Source organism: Stenella coeruleoalba (assembly GCF_951394435.1).
Source record: "Stenella coeruleoalba genome assembly, chromosome: 15".
Lineage (NCBI taxonomy): Eukaryota > Metazoa > Chordata > Mammalia > Artiodactyla > Delphinidae > Stenella > Stenella coeruleoalba.
The window spans coordinates 32,885,417-32,904,862 of NC_137161.1; the positions used below are offsets into that span (position 1 = coordinate 32,885,417).

Genomic DNA, 19,446 nt, shown 5'->3' on the forward strand with positions numbered 1-19,446 from the left:
GGCGTTTTGGGTGAATTCAGGAGTGGGGGTAATTCAAGTTCACTTTTCAGTGACTCAACTATTTCCCTTGAAGCAACTGCTTTCCTTCGTGCTGCTCTGGCCTTTCTTCAGCCTCTCCTTGGGCTATAGATTCAGTGGGGCCTTTTGGATGCCCCTTTACTTCCTCTTCCATCTCTAGGCTAGAAACTGGCCCAAGATTCAGGTCCGATGAACCCTGAGACTTTTGCTTTAGTCTGCAGGAGCCGGGTACCTCTTTGCCCCTTGGGACATATGCCTGCAAACGTTCTTTCTCCTTTCCTTAGTTAGCTATGAAGTCTGCCTTCACTTTACTTCTGGGGGGAAAAGACCAAATCCAGTAAGTCTTTCAATATTTATTTTCATACGTAATAGGATAATATGCCTTCTAAAAGACAAAAAAGTTGAGACTGGCCCATCCATTGGTAATTTAGTTTTAGGCAGTACTGAGTTTGTATGGCAGGATAATATTATTCGGTGCTGTTTTCTGAGCTTTGTGAGTGAATGCAAAAGAAAGGAAAGCAGCTAGGAAAGTGGGAGAAAGAGATGGAGAACAATCCTTTAATAAAACTGATAAGTGGCCCACTGTATATATACATGTTACCCAGAACAAAAATATGGGCAATTACAATCTTGGGAGGTTTCTGATTATGCATATTTACTTAATGGTAATGGCTCCTTGAGGACCATTATGAATTATTGAGAAATAAAATATTCATAGGTATAAAACTGTAATTAGCCTACATGGAGTTTTTCTGGAGTTTACATATACAGAATACATTTTTGTAAAGGAGAGGCCTGCCTGGGAGCTGGTATGCTCTAATCTTCGCCATAAATAATTTAAAATTCAGCACCACCAAAAGAATGCCTCCTCTCAGAGCAAAGAGTGCTTATTAAGTCCACCAGATCTCTCAGAATCACGAGATGGAACCAACTTACATTTCATGACTCCTGAGGATGAGCACAGAGAAAAAGGCCAGACAGAGTACACAAGGGAGACTTCAAAACAATCAGCACAGGACTGCTTCTGCTTTCCAGTATCAGACATGTTGGCCTGAAGTTACTGTGATTTCAAGGTCATGACCATTATTTCTGGCTTGTTGCTAGAAATTCCACAAATTGAGATACATACATTGGAATGAAACCAAACTTCAAAAATCCCTATGAAGAGTGTCATATAGAGAAGGAGTTTTCAGGAAAAGAGGAGAAATAGGCCCCTGCACATCAAGGCATCAGAGATTGAAAGAGGTTGCTCCTAAGAGGTGGAAAGAACCCAACAGAACAGGATGCAGGTCTTGACATCTCTGCTACTCACTGCTTGGCACAAGTGCTGGAAGAGGGGAGGACCACACCATCTGTGTGTGCTTCCACTAGGGACCCCACTCAAACTCCTCAACATTCACACCCACATTCCTCCCCTGCTTCTGGGCTTGACAGAACTCCAAACTTCCTCTGATTTTTTGCATTAGTCCTATCTTAGGAGCTGTGATTTTTCTCCTTCACTCTCTACCTATCTGCTTTTATCTCTCAAGGACTCTTCATGATTTCTGGTCCTATCGGAGCATTTCCCCTTATACTACAGTACTCATATTTGTAAACAATATGCAAGCATTTTTCTATCCTATGTTACACATAACCCATTTGAACATGATGAACTTGGCAGGTACACTTAAGAAACAGCTTCAATCTTCTCTTACAACTGTCTGCAAGCATTTCTGTCAAAGCTGCTTTTCTGACCCTTGAACAATATCTCAGGCAAAACAGTAGCTTTTCATTAACTCTGGACTATTACAGTAGTCCAGACTTCTATTTTTCACCCAATTCAAAGCCCCTCTAACTCCCAGCTGCTGCCTGATCTGGAACAAGTCAAGTCATGGGGAAGAGGGAAGGGTTGGCCTCTCCTTTTGTTCCCTTGTTTCTTTCTTTCCTATCCTACCCCTCCCTTCAGTTCCTTCAGGTCTGGACCGAAGAGGAGGATGACAGAGATGGAGGAGGGTTCAGAGATGGCCAGTCATCTGTGGTCCTCTGTTGGTTTTCACTGCCCTCTATTGTGGCACACCTCCAGATGCTGGCTGGCCCTTTCACAAGGGACCTTTGTGGATTCTTTAGAGTACTCCGTGGGAACCTCTTCACTCCCCCAGTCTCTGACAAAAGTGATGCTCTCTGACCTCTCACAACACCTCTCAGCTACCATTATCAGCACATCTTGGGGATCCCCTTGCTCCTTCAAGCAGGGGCTTTTTGGGGTGACTTGAGACCAGTAGCATTCTGTGGAGGCCACTTAGCCCAGGGAAAACTCTGCACATGCAGATGTTCCAGCCACTGTCTTCTCCCCTCAACTTGCCATTGAGGCTGCTCCGGCTGATCTCCTGCCCACTTCCACCTTGCTCACTTCACTCTCAAACTCTTGGGGACACAAATTAAATTGTCTTGTGATCTCCTTCCCACTCTCCTCTATTGGCGTTGGAGCGAGTCTATGGGTTTCTGCAGCTCAGCAAGCATCTGGCAAGGAAATGAGGTATCAGTCTCCCTTCCTGCAGACAACTCCACTTTATGTTAGCTTCTTGCAGCCCCCAACTTGGCAGAGATAGGAAGAAGCATCATGAAACAGTACAGGGCTCCCTACAAACTCTCTTCAAAAAAGTTCTTTCTCCAACCAGTCCTTTTATAGTTTTGCATTTCTAGGTTTGTATCTGTAGTGTTCCCTTACACAGACCTGTGAGTAATACCCACTGTGCCAGTTTGGCCCCGTTAACAAGTCTTGTAGAAATGTGACTGGCTTCTCTCTTTGAAGCATGTGAGTACTTAAAACCCATGTTGCCTAGCTTTGAGGCTTCAGTCAAAAGTCAGACATAATAAGAAAAATTCTATTTAACATCCTGCTATATGTTTGTGAATGTATGTGTCATCGTTCAACTTTCCCAAAAAGCAGACCTTGAGACAAAGATTTGACTGTAAGTAATTTATCTGGAGATAATTCCAAGAAACAGCAGTGGGGAGTAGAGAAGAAAAACAGGAAAGAAAAGTCAGCCATAAAGAGCTTGCTATCAAGAAAATTTCCACTGTGTGTAACTAAGCTCAGTCTCGCTGGGAAATTCTCAGAGCCTATGTAGAATACATACCTCTGAGGGAGCTGTGAATCTGGGGTGTTTGTACACCTCATGTTCGGGTGAGGGCTGCTCCTGGGGGTCTTGATTCCTCAGCATTTCCAACTTGCCATTTGCACAGCTCTGTTTGCTCTGGTGACCAGAGAGAGATATCAGGCAAAGAAATGCAGATCTTGGCCATTGAAAATCAAGCCAGTGTGCTCCAAAATGGTAAGAATGAGGGAAATTAAGGAAATGGGCAGAAAACCAGTAGCATCTGCTGCAGTGTGTGTGTGTGTGTGTGTGTGTGTGTGTGTGTGTGTGTTTGTGTGTGTGTGTGTGTGTATGTTGGGAGGAGGAACATATGAGAGACCAGCAAGCAGCCTTCATTCTAGATCCTTACCATGTGATGTGTTGCTAACTATAATAGATTTTTCAAGCACCTAATGGTCTTATCAACCCATCAGACCCAAATCATAGTTATCTCCCCTAGTTCTCAATATCTATTTCTTGCTTTCTCTCCAGTATATAAACAAATAAGTGCACCTGTTCATCTAATTTTCTGCAAAACCCCAAACTGAAGAGGAAGATTCCCTGTTTTGTCACCCTGAATGGTTGTAGCTCTATCTCTTGACCTCTTTTTAATTTGGCTGTGTCGTGCAACATTCAGGATCTTAGTTCCCCAACCAGGGATCAAACCCGTGCCCTCTGCATTGGGAGCGAGGAATCTTAACCACTGGACCACCAGGGAAGTCCCATCTCTTGACCTCTTTTTAGAAATGTTAATTAATATCTTCTTGCAAGCTATATGGAGTTATATTACCCATAATTTAGTAGGTTAAAAAATAGTTTCTATCTTCTCTTAAGATGAAGATTTGATTTGTGATTTCTTAATTATGTCAAAGTGTATTAGGAATCTAACCTGACATAAGAAACCAGGTACTAAATGTATTGTAGGATCAAATTATCTAAGGAAAACTACTTATTGACATGGTCTTTATTAGGAAAAAACCTTAAAGTCACAGAGATAAATGTTTATCTTATTGGCCACAAACACAGAGAATTCTGTAGATGTACATCTGCAGGGCATCAGTTTCCATGGTAATGCCATTTTCCTGGCATGCCATGCTCTCTCACCCTCCTCTGTAGACCTGGAGTCTACCCTACACCTCTCCCATCTTTACTCTCTGACTAGTGAACTCTGCTAGAGCAGGGGGAGGAGTATATTTCCTTTAGCCATTAATGTTGGGATTAACCCTGTAATCTGCTATAGCCAGTGGAATATGTATCTACTACAGTGCTTGATAAGCATTTATATGTGCAAATGAAATGAATTCATAAATTTTGAGAGAAAAATCTAAATTCAGAACCTGTACTGCTAACCTGTGGTTTTGAACTATATGCCATTTTTTGGTCTGTTTGCTTCCTGATTCCTTCCTCTGTTCTGTATTGCTGGAGAGACTGGCCCTTGCAAATTAAATTTTACAGTCTTCCCTGTCAGTCTTTCCCAGGTATGTTCAGACACTAAGAGGTACTTGCACTGAAAGAAAGGAGAAGTCGGGTTTTTATCCCCCTTTCTTTTCTTGGGAGGAAGGGGATGCATCTCTAGCAGTGGCTGCTTCTCTTCTGTGGTTCTAGCTCCCTTCCTCCATGGCCCCATGGCCTTTGTAGCTTGTAAAGCTTCCCACTCCTACCAGGTGGTCCATGTTTCTGGGGTCCAGCGAAGATACATCCTTTCTTTACCCTACAACAATCTCTGGGTCTCCTCATTTTCTCCTATTTGCTTTTCAGCTTTTCTAATCCTTGAGTATTATTTCCTGTATTAAATTCCCTCTGGTAGTTTCATTTTCCTGACTGGGTCCTGATGGATTACCTATTTCAGGAGCCATGTGCAAAGCTATGTTTTTTTCTGAACACTGGTTCCTAAGGGAGATATGCTTTCCTCCTTAATTCCTCTTTGAGAGCATTCCTGAGAAATGTTCTTCCCTATGGCTTCTTCTCTTTTCCTATAGTAATAGTATTCTGTACAACTTGAGATAAAATTATATCCAGAACAACATCAGCAATCAAAAAGCTAGGTCAGCCCACTATTCTAAAGATGTCATGTGTTCCCAAATTGATCCACAGATTAAAAATGTCAGCTGTTACCAAATTGATCTATAGATTTGATGCAATTCCTATCAAAATCCTCAGAGTTTTTCATGAAAATTGAACACTGATTCTAAAATTTATATGAAAATGCAAAGGGCCAAGAATAACCAATAACATCCTAAAGAAAAACAAGTTGAGAAGACCTTTTCCACCAGATATCAAGATTTATTTAAAAGCTATGGTGATAGAGAAAGTATGGTACTGCTCCAAGGATAAACAAATAGACCACCGAAATGGAATGGACTGATATTCTAGAACAGTCCAGACACATACCTGTACACATATGGACTCCAGGTTTTTTTCAAAGTTAAACTACAGAGCAGGTGGGAAATATGGTCATTTCAGGAAAAAAAAAAAAATTCCCAGAACACTTAGGTGGTGATATGGTTTAAAAAAAAATGACTGTACCCCTATCTCATACCATGTTTATTCTAAAGCCCTGTTTCCTAAGGAAAATATTGATTTCCTCTGTCATCCTGCTTTGAGAGAATTCCTGAGAAATGTTCTTCCCAAAGGCTTCCCCCCCGCCTCCCTGTACATGCTGATCTGAAATAATAAAAAGATTATAAAATAATGAGAAAAAAGAAAAGTAAGTCTGAATGTAGGAACTGGCTGTCGACCAACTGACAACAGTGAAAAGACATACACAGCCTCAAACACATGTTTCTAGATATGGAGGTTGGGGGGTGGTGCGGTGCGGGGGAGATGAGAAATAAGCTTGAACAATCTAAGCAGGACCTCGCTCCTCTCCCCCTGACTCATTTTAACTACCTCCCCTCACCCTTCCATCCCTTCTTCTGCCTAACTCCCCACCCCCGCTCAAGACCCAGAGCACCAAGGCGACTGGACTGGCGTAAATTTCTTCCTACTTGCGCCACCGCCCCGGGGCCGCCTCATGACGTCAGGGCTGAGCGAGGGGGCGCCGCCTCCTGGGTGCCCGCCCCTCCCGGCCCTGCGGCCCCGGCTTGCTCTTTAAAAGAGCGGGGCCTGCGCCAACCGCGCCACACCGCGGGGACCAAGATACAAGGCTATTTTCCCCGAGTATCTTCATCTCGCCTTCCGTCCACGTCTGCTCACCGTCAGCCGCCGCCCTCTTCTCCTGCGCAGATTCCGGCGAGCCGGGCCATGCAGCCTGCAGTGCTTCTCGGCCTCCTGGGAGCCACGATGATGGCGGGTGAGTGGGCACTGTGGGGAGTTCAGAACCGCGGACAGCGCCAGCCTCTGCCTCTCCGGCCGCTCTAGGCATCCTGACTGGCGGATACTGGAAGACGGGGAGGGTTGAGTGGATGGTGTCTCCCTCTTGCTTGAGGTTCTTACTTTCTTCTCTTCCCTGGGTATTTCCCTTCAACTCCCCGCTCCAACGTCTGACTTGGAAAAAGCCAGAGAGCTTCCTAGCCCAACCAAAAGAGTCTGTTTTAATCGATATAAAGAAGACGTGTCCGCGCCTCCAAGGAAACCCCACATTTTGTGCTCACTTCTAAAATGTCACATCCTCTTTACCTGTTTAGAGAGATACTGTGATAGTCTTATTCTGTATCTGTAATTAATTAATTAATCTGTGTTTGTTTGGCTTTTTAAAGCCAGATGACCACGGAGAGACAGGAATACATGTATTATATTAGTTGGCAACTGTATAATTTATTATTTTATTATTTAAACATAATTAGATAAAAGTAAGTCTCTTATGTATATATGTAGATAAGATATATCTTTTTTCTTAACACATTCATATATGTGTGTTCAGGTATATGTATGCACAGGTTTAGTGTAATATTTTTCTGTATTTTGTATTTCTGCCTCTGGGGAGAGGTAATTTCACATTCAAATTAATCCATCTTTAAGTTATAAATGGTAACTGCAAGAGATATTTTGACTTTTGTATTCCAGAAAAATAATGAGTATAAAATAACCACGAAAAATATTTTTAGAGTAGTAAAAAAAAAATCGTTTCAGTCAATTTGGGAGGATACAATTTTAAGTAGTAGATATTTGAGTGCCTCTTTATGTGTGGAAAATTGTGGGATTGATCTTTCAAACTACTCTGAATCTCAAAGAAATGATCTTTGGAGATTTGGGGAAAAAATGTGTGTGTGTGTGTGTGTGTGTGTGTGTGTGTTGAAGTAAAATCCATGAGTCCATTGAGAAGTAAATATGCCACCACCAGATTAAATTGGAGGGGTTCTTTTAGCTGTCTTAATGACCTCATAGAATATTGTTCTTATCTGAGATTGAGGTTCCTAACTAGAGTTGAGGCATCGCCATCCATGAATATGAGGGTTTCATTGACAGCAATTACGGGATCCCAAAGAGAAAATGAAAGCCACTGGTAATTTATTTTATTGCAAACTACATACATGCAGAATTTTCTAAAATTCTTGTCACTCTTACAAATTGCCTATAAATGTTCTCGATTTAATTAAAGGAAACCAAATGAATGTTTAGAATCCTTCCTGGTCAAAAATATTTTCAGAAAGGAATTGCTTAACAAGATAAATCTGTGCTATACATTATGCTATAGACCACAAAAACAATGTCTTTTATGAGACTTATTTAACTATAGTGGTAAAATATTTATGTCTCTTACGCAAGATAATATTTTAAGAAGGGTTTATATTTTAACAGCAACTAAAATCAAGATATTATATTCTTTAAAAAATTTTTTTACTGAGCTATAATTCACACACCATAAAATCCATACTTTTAAAGTGCATAATTCAGTGATTTTTAGTACATTCACAGATTATCACATTTCAGAACATTTTCATTGTGGTAGAAAGGAACTCCATATGCATTAGCAGTCATTCCCCATTCCCACCTCCCCCAAATGCTTGGATATTAGGTATGGTAGCCTTCAAGCAGAGTTTGTTCTTTAGCAAAATCACAGGAAACCTGCAGAAACCATCTGGCTCATTTCCTACCATTATGAGCTTCTGAAGGAGATCTACACCTTTCTACAGGAGTTGTTCACTCTAAAAATTAATATAAGTGAAGGAGCTACATGCTATTCATATATACTAGGTAAGATGGTTTCTGCATTCAAAAGCGTTAGCGGGGACTTCCCTGGTGGTGCAGTGGTTAAGAATCCGCCTGCCAATGCAGGGGACACGGGTTCGATCCCTGCTCCAGGAAGATCCCACATGCCGTGGAGCAACCAAGCCCATGCGCCACAACTACTGAGCCTGCGCTCTAGAGCCCTTGAGCCACAACTACTGAGCCTGTGTGCCAGAACTACTGAAGCCCGTGCGCCTAGAGCCCGTGCTCTGCAACAGGAGAAGCTACCGCAATGAGAAGCCTGCAGACCGCAACGAAGAGTAGCCCCCGCTCGCCACAACTAGAGAAAGCCTGCACGCAGCAACAAAGACCCAACGCAGCCCAAAAAAAAAAAAACAAAAAAACTACAGAGTTTGCGTACCATGTTATTTTATAGCTGTATTTTCATTCTGGGATGAAACCTTAGTTTGGTAGTCTTATGGAATATTAATACTTTGGAAGTTATTCTCAGATTTATCATATGATATTATTTGAAAATTTTTCTGCCATTTGACTACTTCACTTTTATCACAATTATTGGGTTTTCTTTTGTGCACCCTTAATGTTAACTTTTACAAAAATAAGTTAAACTACTTTAGGGGTATCAACATACCTTCTGTTATTACTTTGCTGCCACAGATTCTATTGGAAGAAATACAATGGAACTTAGATGTCTCACTAGATGCATAATATGCTTTCATAAGGAGACCTTAGTTCCTTTCCATCAAAAAGATGTCTGAAGAGCCTCAATTAGGAAAGAGAATTGTTCTGTAAAAACAAACATGAGCTACAAATTGTTCAGAGTCACAGAAGAAAAATATTCCTCTCCCCTCAAATCAAATGACTGTTACTACTTTAGCAATATCAGTAGTTAATAATAGCACCTATTAAACATTTGTGGAAAAAGAAAAGTTATTAGCAAGAAACTGCATTTACCAAAGAAAGTTTAGGAAAGCCAGAATTTTAAAAGGCACTTTCTAGTTTATGACAGAAGTAATTCTCTCAGTTATTTCTTTTCAGAGCATTTTACAGATCTCAGGTGGAAAGAGTAAGTGCCAAAGTGGGAATGTTCTCAAATAACAGCCATTTGGGGGATAAAATAATGGCCCAGCATATTGGACCCTGAGTACCAAAGGTGGCCATCCAGATCTTGTCTGAACTACATTTCAGGACGATAGTGGGGACATACCTTGTTAATCACTTCTTAAATATTTTACCAGTGATTTTAACATGCTGCATAACTTTGGGCCTATTGAAACAATTGGAGTAGATCCCAGGCTGTGCTTTGAAAAGGAAAATTCAGTAAGGTGAGCAAATGAAATAGGAGTTTTATTTCTAGATTGAGCCCTATGATATGTAATTGATTGGGAGGAGGTAAAGAGATTGGAAAGCAAATATTTGGGGAGGAAAGGTCAGGTTGCTGGTAATAAGAAACAGCATTTGAGCAGCTTCCATCTCTGATGTCTGAGAGTTTTGCTCTTGCTCCAAGTAGCTCTTCACTTGTCTCAGAGACCTGGAAGAATCTTCTGCACTGAGCTCTCCAGCCATAATAGCAGTTTCTCTTCTAGGGAGTGTCAGGAGAACTGTAGAGATGGACCTATATGTAAATGCTTTGAGCTTCTCCAGTGGAAAGAGCTTAGACAAAACAAAGTCAAAGTGAAAGATAAAAGAATCAAAGCAACTTTGAAAAAGGAAAAAAAAAAAAAAAGCACTGTAAAATTAAAAACACCTGAAGCATTTCCTAAGATGACAAAGGCACTTCAATCACTGGTTGAAAATAAGCAGAATCTCATGAAATTTAATTTAAATAAATTAAAATTTATCTTTTTGCAATATCCTCATGAACTATTCATTAAACACCTATTTGCATATGATATTATGGATTCAACAATATCCTGGTAAAATTAGATACCTCCCATATTCTTTACATGGCTGCAGACAACATGGGGAAAGGGAAACAACACTGATACACACATAAGTGTGCTTGTCCAAGAAAAGGCTTGAGGGTAAAATGAGGTAATTAATTATATAAGATAATCATAACCACATTTTTGTAAATAAAGTGAGTTTCAGGGAGAATATTTTCTTGGGGACAGGAAAAGGCAAAGGGAATCACAGATCTTTACCCATTTTGAGTAGGCAGAGGGGTTGAGGAGGGCACCCCAGTTTCATTTAAACTAGGTTTATTTTAAACATTTTATTGACATATAATATATGTACAGAAAAATGCATATAGATCATAAGTATACAGCTTACAGAATTTTTCCCTCCTTAAGCGCAGCTGTGTAATCAGCACCCAGATCAAAAACAGAACATTGCCAGTATCCCAGAAGCTCGCCTTGTGTGGATTTATATTGGATATAAGATAGCATTCATTTTCAAATCATGTTTATGACATTGCTAGGGGAAACAGCTGTGTGTGTGTGTGCATGTGTGTGTGTGCGTGCAACTGGGGCAATTCTTGTCCCTGGGACAGACATCCGCAACTATCTCCACTCTGCTCAGCTCTGACTTTGCCCCTCCCTCCAAGTAACATGCTGGGGGTGGGGTGATTTTGTGAGTTTGGGGACACACAGCTTCCTAAAATCAACTCACTTCCCATTCGTTTTTTCTTTCAAAGCTGTCAGTTCTATGCCAGTGGACATCAGGAACCACAGTGAAGAAACGGTAAGTTGAAATGGAAGTCTAGAATCTAGACTTATATCTAGACTCTGGATTCTCCCACCCCTTATCTCATCAAACTAAACAAAATGAAAACCAAAAATAGACAAACAACAATGAGGAAATGGGAGCAAGTGATGTCCCTCCTGCCCTGGGCTTTTACCTCCTTCCTGGATGTTTTAGTGCCCCTGAGGATAGCTGTCATCACACTGTTTTCCTTTGAATCTGTTCAGAAATGGGTGTTTATTTCTCTTCTCTGGATAGTCTTGACCCAATGCCTTCTTGCATTGTTCTGTGGGGTGGCCTGGGAGGTTTCATTACAGTCCTATATGTAAGTCTACATTCCTGACCCAAGGGGTCTGCATCGGTACAGGTCACATAGCCAAGCCTCTTTTGACAGCAGCTCTGGCTTAAGTAGTCAGGCATCCCAGTGATACCAGCTTTGCCAGCCTGCTTTCCGGTTTCCCCCTAGGTGACTCGCTGCATCATCGAGGTCCTCTCAAATGCCTTGTCGAAGTCCAACACTCCACCCATCACCCCTGAGTGCCGACAAGTCCTGAAGAAGAGTAAGTATCCTCCACTTCAGGAGATCTTTGTCCCTTGAGTAGTTCTTTCTCTTGCTCCCTCTGTTTCGCCTTCCACTTTATCTCCATATGAACCAGGGGCATGATGCAGTGGGAAGACTACAGGCTAGATCAGTATCTGGGAAGATGACATATGGCTTCCAAACCTGCTCTGCCACTTAAACATATGGCTTCCAAACCCTGCTCTGCCACTTCATAGCCGTGTTACCATGGGGAAGACCCCTTGCCTCTCTGGGCTTATTTCCTCAAAGTAAAATGAGGGAGTTGAACTGAATGATAGTCTGTGAGCTGTCTATATAGTTCTTAAATTCCTTGGTTTGAGAGTTTGGAATTTTAAAACAGACTTTCATTTGGGTGGAGTGAGGTATGGGGAGTGCTCATTTGTGATTAGACAGGGAGGCGAAGTGTTCTGGAAGCAATGGAAGATGAAAGGATAGAAGGAGACAAAAATTATTCTTCTCTTTACCTTCTACTCTTTTGACAATGAGGAGCTAGAAGCTTGGAAAGGTGACTGGGAAACTTCTGGCCTGTTTACATGACAGATTGGTTAAGCCATTTTAATACATAGCTTGTTAGAATGAGAGGACTACCAAATGGTATCAGGAGTTCCAGGCCTGAGAACTGGAAGGGGTGGGGGTAGACTTAGAGCATCCAAGGAGTCAGAGCAATGCCCTTCTGGGTCTAGACTGGAATGTTCCTCTATACAAACAGCTTATGTTGAAAACAAAATTTAAACAGTGATATGAGCAGTATCCATTGGAAGTTGACATAAAGAGGTAAATTTTACAAAACTATGCATCTCTGGGACTTCCCTGGTGGTCCAGTGGTTAAGACTCTGTGCTCTCAGTGCAGGGGGCATGGGTTCGATCCCTGGTTGGGGAACTAAGATCCCGCATGCTGCACAGCATGGCCAAAACAAAAACAAAAACTATGCATCTCTTTTAGCATGAAGTCAAACTGATTCAAACAAATCCGAAAAGCTCTGTTCTCTTCAACACCTTTCTCTGCTTTTAAATTTTTAGTCAGGCTGAGAACAGTGGATTTTCTTTCTTCTTTTCACCTTCAAAATCTCCTATTGCAAGATAATACTCTCTTCCTGTTGCTGCACATGAGGTCCATGCATAAAATTATAACAAGTATGAGTGACTAGCCAAAAGAGTAGCCTGGGGGGACTCAATCCACTATTGGGGGCTTCAGGATAACCATAGTAGGTGTGGGGGCCTGAGACTGTAGGAGACCCATGCACAGTGGAAGGAAGCTTCTCTACCACTCCCAGCCTACATGCCTCTTTCATGAGCTTGTCAGAATGAGTTTATTAGCCATTGCAGGGAATGAGTGAGAGCAGGGTGGGTCTCCAGGCAGGGACTAAATGCTGCTACTTTGGGCAAACCCATCTCATTATCTCCCTTCCCATTTCTTTGTTTACCAGACGGATGCAGAAGTTTTGGGTCTGTCATACTAGGTCATCAAAGAACCAAGATTGCTTAGGAAGAGTTGTTGATTGTAGGGCTTTGCTAACTGCCAAGATCAGATTCTTAGCTCTCAGGTAGGATTCTAGCCTCTGCTCATCACTGATTGTGCCCTGGGGTCTTTTGAGTCTCTTGAGAGAGCCCCAGGAAAACTGGTAAAAATCAAATGACCCATGTCTATCAGGACCTTGGAGACATCATACCCAGAGAGCCATTGAATACTGAGATCAGGGAGATTCGAGCTCCTCCGGGCTTGCAGACTCAAACACCAGCCAGGGCCAGGAAAATACGTAAGAGAAAGGAATAAAACAGGACAGGAAGTGACTCACGAACTGGAGGATACAGGCCACTTCTAAGGAGGAGTAGATTTTTCTCAGCTTGAAACCTATTGTGAGAGAAATATAGATTCTGTTACCAGATCTTGGGATTTTTCAAAAGAATTTAAAATTTGGATATCTAAGCAATATCTCCTAGTATTTAAGTATTGCCTCTGAATTCAAATTTACTAAAAATGTTATTCAGGCCAAATAGAATTCACCTTTGGGCTACCAGTTCATAACTTCTGTCGACTAAAAAAAAAAAAAAGAAGCACAACCTAAAATTTGAGATTTATATTTTATTCCATGGACATACTAAGGACTTAAGCCCAGGAGACAACCTCTCAGATACAGTCTGAGGGACTGTTTTGAAGAGGTAAGGGAGGAGGCAGGATATATAGGTGTTCTTGCAATAAAAACCAGATAGTCAGAACATTAAAATATTACAGTTAATTAAAGAAAACCAGACATCTTAAGTTACCAATTTAGCACTTTTCTATGTATGGGAAGATGCAAGAGTCTGGGCTTACTGAAGTCATTCCTTTCATATGCACCTTAATTATCTTGTTTTTTCCATCCTGAATCCCCTCTGGGTACACAGTTAGGTGTGGCTGCAGTGCCTAGATGGCCAGGACACCCTTTGTTTACTGATTTGGCAGGCGACATTCTTTGTCCACACTTCTGTCCTATTCTGGTTTTCTCTCTCCTGCTGAAATGTCTTATGCTGGTCACAGGACTGGTGGAGCTTTCTGCCAACAAGTTGGATGAATTCCTTCATGTAGCCTCCCTCCCATCCCCAGCCCATCTCTGTCTCCACTCCCACTCTCTCCAGCACATCTCGGTTAGCACACGCTTACTGAGCAAACAAACATTTGGGGAGCAGGGAAGAATCATTGTTTCATGGCTTGAAGAGATCTTAGGGAATTCATAGTCCAATTTCTTAACAGGTATAACAATTTCTTTGATCAGGTCATCTCTGCAACATGATAGTTAGGGATGGAAGGTGCATTTTCTCCTTTTTACTTGAAGTAAGAGTGAGCTTCACACCTTGGTTTTACAGATTGACAAGACTGTATGCTGCTAATCACAGCCTTCCTCAGATCTCACCTGAGGGGACTTAAAGCTAAATTTAGGAGGAAGTGCTAAGCCTCAGGCAAGCTGCTACAAGCAGTACACATTTAACCTGGAAAAAATAAAAATGCTTCTCTTCTTGACCAGCAGGCAGTAGGAAAAGGGCCACACAGCCTCTGCCTCGGGAAGCTGAGATTCTGTCCAGATGACATCAGTATCTGCTCAAAGCCTCCCTGCTTACCTGTGCATACCTGGTCAGCCCTGCCTCAGTGCTGCACACACCACCACTGGCTCTTAAAAGGCAAAGGCACTGGTGAGGGGCCAGCCCTCAGGTGTCTGGGTGTGGAAGGTCAGGGACCTTTCAGTTGCCTCATAAAACATGAAAATATTATCATGCCAGGCTGGGCTTTTAAGCAGAGAGGAATAGACTGTCTGCTATTTCTTGGACATTTTTACAAAACAGACCATTTTTTTCTATTTTGCAAATATCAGTTCAAAATGACTCATCAAGAGCCATTCAATAGAAATATCATGTGAACCACAAATATAATTTCAAATTTTTCAGTAGCCACATTAAAAAAGTAGACAGGTGAAATTAATTTTAATAATATATTTAGTTTTGTCCAATTTATTTTATTCAATATACAATTTGTACATACGTTTATAATACATATTATCTTGTACATCCAAAATATTATCATTCCAACATATAATCAATATGAAAATTTGAGGTATTTTACATTCTTGTTTTTCATCTGAAGTCTGAAATCTGGTGGTTTCTTACATTTACAACATGTCTCAGTCTGGACCAGCCACATTTCAAGTCCTCAGTAGCCACAAAGGTTTGGTGGCCCCCACCATGGATGGCGCAGACGTCAGCCTAGAGCTGTGAGCAGCCTTGGCTTCAGGTGTTCTATATGAACTCAGTGACATCAGTTGAAATCCAAGCCCTCCCAGCTAACAACTCAGACAGTGTTAACTGCATATCTTCTTTCACAGGATGCCCTTGAGTTAAGGAGGATTTAGTGAAGATGCTGTCAACATTTGGAAAAGATGAGAAAAAACAGCATTCAATTAAAATGTCGGTTATACTGTCTACTGTTGATTTGTGCAATACAAAGATAACTCAGTTTATTGAAGTTCATTCTCAACCTTTGAGAACATGTGGGGTGGATGGGACCTGAGTGAGGGAAGGACATGGTCCTTTCCACTGCTGTGCAGTTTTCTCAGGGAAGAAACAAACACCCTGCTTATCACCAATTACTAAGTTTTATTGTCACTTACTGCTAAGTTGCATCTACACAGTTGATTGGATAATAAAAATCTGGTAAACTAATTAAACACATTTTTAATCCTTTGTTGAATCTGATATTTCCCATTTTGGGCATTTAACTTCATTTAGCTGGATTCTAGTGGGAACCATTTACACAATGCTAACTTTTAAACCCCTACTTAGAGCAAACATGGAAATAATGGTCCTGAATTACACCTCTCTGAGCCTCAGTGTCTCTGTCCACAAAAAGAGGAGGTTGAAATACACAAATTCTAAGGTATCTTCTGGTTCTAAATTCTAGTATTTTATAAACCTATATTTGGATTTCAATTTGGTCATTGAAAGATGCTTGTTGGGTGTTATTAAAAAATAAATATGCAGAGAATTTATTATCAGATTTAAACACAGCTAAGGAGTTTTCATAACATTTCTTTCTTTTTTTTTAATATTTATTTATTTATTTGGCTGTGCTGGATCTTAGTTGCAGCGCATGGGATCTTGGTTGCAGCAGGCAGGATCTAGTTCCCTGACCAGGGATCGAACCCTGGCCCCCTGCACTGGGAGTGTGGAGTCTTAACCGCTGGACCACCAGGGAAGTCCCCATACCATTTCTTTTAAAAGTAATCTGAGTATATTCTTTATTAACTTAAAAAATTACCCAAGGACTTTCAGGATCTTTAGGATTTGTAGTGATCACTGAGGCTGTGCTTAGTGAACCACAAACAATTCTGAAGTATACTTACTCTTTTTTATTTTCATTATAGGTGGAAAACAGCTCAAAGATGAAGAGAAAAGTGAAAATGAAAACACAAGGTTTGAAGTGAGATTGTTAAGAGACCCAGCTGACGCCTCAGAAGCCCCCAGGACCTCCAGTAGGGAGGACATAGGGGAGGAGGACGCCCAAGGCCAGACAGTGGCAGACACAGAGGGCGGTGGGCACAGCCGAGAGCGGGCAGGCGAGCCCCAAGGCAGCCAAGTGGCCAAAGAAGCAAAGGCACGCCATTCTGAGAAGAGCAAGGGACACGACAGGGAGGAAGAAGAGGCGGAGAAATATCAGAAAAGGGAGCGTGTGGAAGATGGCAGTGAGGAGAGACACCCTGGGGGGCCAGGAGAGGCACAAACTGCTCTTCCCAGCCACAGAAACCAGACTCCAGCTAAGAAAGAGGAGTTAGTGTCCAGATACGATACGCAGTCTGCAGGGGGCCTGGAGAAGTCGCACAGCCGGGAGAGGAGCAGCCAGGAGAGTGGAGAGGAGACCGGAAGCCAGGAGAATGGGCCCCGAGAACCGCAAAGCCACCCCGAGCGCCAGGAAGGACCTGAGGAGAGCGACGAGGATGTCAGCCCCGAGGCGGACAAGCGACGCTCGAGGCCAAGACACCACCATGGGAGGAGCAGGCCCGACAGGTCCTCTCAGGAAGGGAGTCCTCCCGCTGAGGGAAGGGGGTACTCCTGGGAGGAGCCACACGTGGGCACAGGCGGCTCAGGGGAAAAGAGAGCCCGCCATCCAACCCTTTCCAGGGCTTCGGAGGAAGAAGCCGAATACGAGGAGGAAGTGAGGAGTCACCTGGCTGCCCGGGCTCCCGGGGACCTGGAGGGGGCACGATATGGGGGCAAAGGAAGTGAAGAGCACCGGGCTCCCAGGCCTCGCAGTGAGGAGAGCCCAGAGGAGGAGGACAGGAGAAAAGGCCTCAGCCTAGAGCTGAATAGCATGGCGCACGGCTATGACGAGGAGAGCGAGGAAGAGAGAGGCCAGGAGGGGGGACCCCGCCACAGAGCCCGGGTAGGGGAGCCGGGAGCCTACTCCACTCTACACCAAACAGAAGAGAAACAGTTCTTGGGTGAAGCGCACCACCGTGTTCAGGAAAGCCAGACGGACAAGGCGAGGCGGCATCCACCAGGCGAGGTGCGAAATTACCTCGACTATGATGAGGAAAGGGGTGAGGAAGGGGCCCGAGGGAAGTGGCCGCAGCTGGGGGACCCACAAGACGCTGAAGAGAACAGGGAAGAAGCGAGGCTTCGAGGCAAACAGTATGCTCCCCCTCACATCACCGAAAAGGAGAGATTAGCGGAGCTTGTCAGTCCATACTACGACCCTCCCCAGTGGAAGAGCAGCCGGTTTGAGAGAAAAGACCACCTGGATGACAATTCTCTTGAGGGTGAAGAGGAGAACGGGCTGACCTTGAATGAGAAGAATTTCTTCCCAGAATACAACTATGACTGGTGGGAGAAAAAGCCCTTTGAGGAGGATGTAAACTGGGGGTATGAGAAGAGAAACCTGGCCCCCAAACTGGATCTGAAAAGGCAGTATGACAGAGTGGCCGAACTGGACCGGCTCCTTCACTACAGGAAGAAGTCAGCTGAGTTCCCGGACTTCTATGGCTCGGAGGAGCAGATGCACCGTCGCCACGCAGCAGAAAGTGAAGAGGAGAGAGCTGGCCAAGGAGTTCTGACAGAGGAAGAGGTATGCTGTGGGGCTTTTGCTTAAAACTAACTTCAGGTGGTTAATTTTAATATGTTATATACAAGACTATCTGATACTAGGGGGAGATATGGATGGGGATTAATCACCATGGGACTGTACGCCTAATAACAGAGCGGAGACAACCTCTGGGTTTGATTTCCACCTGGCATCTAGCCATTGTCCACAGCCCTGTCCACTTCCTCCCACTGCAGTGCTGCAGTGCTTCTCAACCTCGGCTGCATGTTGTAATCCCCTGGAGAGCTTGAAAAATTACTGACATCTGGGACCCACACCCAGAGCTTCTGTTTGGTACTGGATGCTGCCTGGGCATCAGGATGTTTTAAAGCTCCCAGGTGGTTTCAATGTTCAGCGAAGGTTGAAAACCACTGGTCTAGTGTCTTCTCCTTGGTCATTTGACTTTTCATCACTATTTTCCAGGGTAGGAAAGAACAGGTGATACAGAAGTTAGTTGCTTAGTTCTATCTCTGTCATCTCTTGGCCTATAACAGTCAGACATCTACGTGTAGGAGAAGGAACATTACCAGAGCTTTACCTTCCTTAACAATGTTTTTTTCCCCCAATATTGATTATGTAGGTTGGTGCTTCTCAGGCTTGAATGTGCCTCAGAATCATGTGGGATTTCTAGCCTTAGAGTTTCTGATTCAGTAGGTAGGCCCCAGGTGGGGCCCAAGAACCTGTATTTCTGACGAGTTCCCTGGTGATACTGATGCTGCTGGTCAAGGAACCACACTTTGAAAACCACTGATGTCGGGTATCTCCTATAGCCTCTAACATATCAAAAATTCCCCCTTCTGTTCAGACTCCCTAGAACTGCAAAGAACTAAATTGATCTGGGACCTCATGCCTCTACTTTTCTGTATTTTCTAGGAAAAAGAACTTGAAAACTTGGCTGCGATGGATTTGGAACTACAGAAAATAGCTGAGAAATTCAGTGGTAACCGAAGGGGCTGATGGTCGTTGGAGCAAAGGGCAGATTTTAAAAGCAGCCTTCACATGATCTGTTTTCCACCACCTCACTGAAAGACCCCATTTATTTACCCAAAGGCAGAAAGTAGAATTTACTGTTCATCAAATGTTTGACATGATTGGAAATGTCCTTAATTTTTGCCAGAATGTTATTGAAAATATGAATAGCATGACTTGTAGCATATGCTTTATCAAATAATAGATATATTAACATGCTTGTGACAATGACTGTGCTACTGTCCTTGAAAAAATGTCTCAGTCTGAAGTAATAAAAGATTCACCTGAGGCCAAAAGTGTCATGTTCTCAGCTTCCTTTGGGCTAATAGGGAGGAGTGTGACTT

At 42.8% G+C, this 19,446-nt stretch overlaps 1 protein-coding gene across 1 annotated transcript; it reads left to right on the forward strand.

Annotated features, from left to right (window-relative positions):
• The first annotated feature begins 6,274 nt into the window (after nucleotides 1–6,274).
• Nucleotides 6,275–19,210, forward strand: CHGB (chromogranin B). Its single transcript, XM_079946318.1, has 5 exons — nucleotides 6,275–6,426; nucleotides 10,903–10,949; nucleotides 11,416–11,509; nucleotides 16,422–18,118; nucleotides 19,007–19,210. Exons 1-5 carry the CDS (start codon nucleotides 6,378–6,380, stop codon nucleotides 19,088–19,090), a joined length of 1,971 nt encoding a protein of 656 aa, XP_079802444.1. The 5' UTR covers nucleotides 6,275–6,377; the 3' UTR covers nucleotides 19,091–19,210.
• Nucleotides 19,211–19,446: the final 236 nt, after the last annotated feature.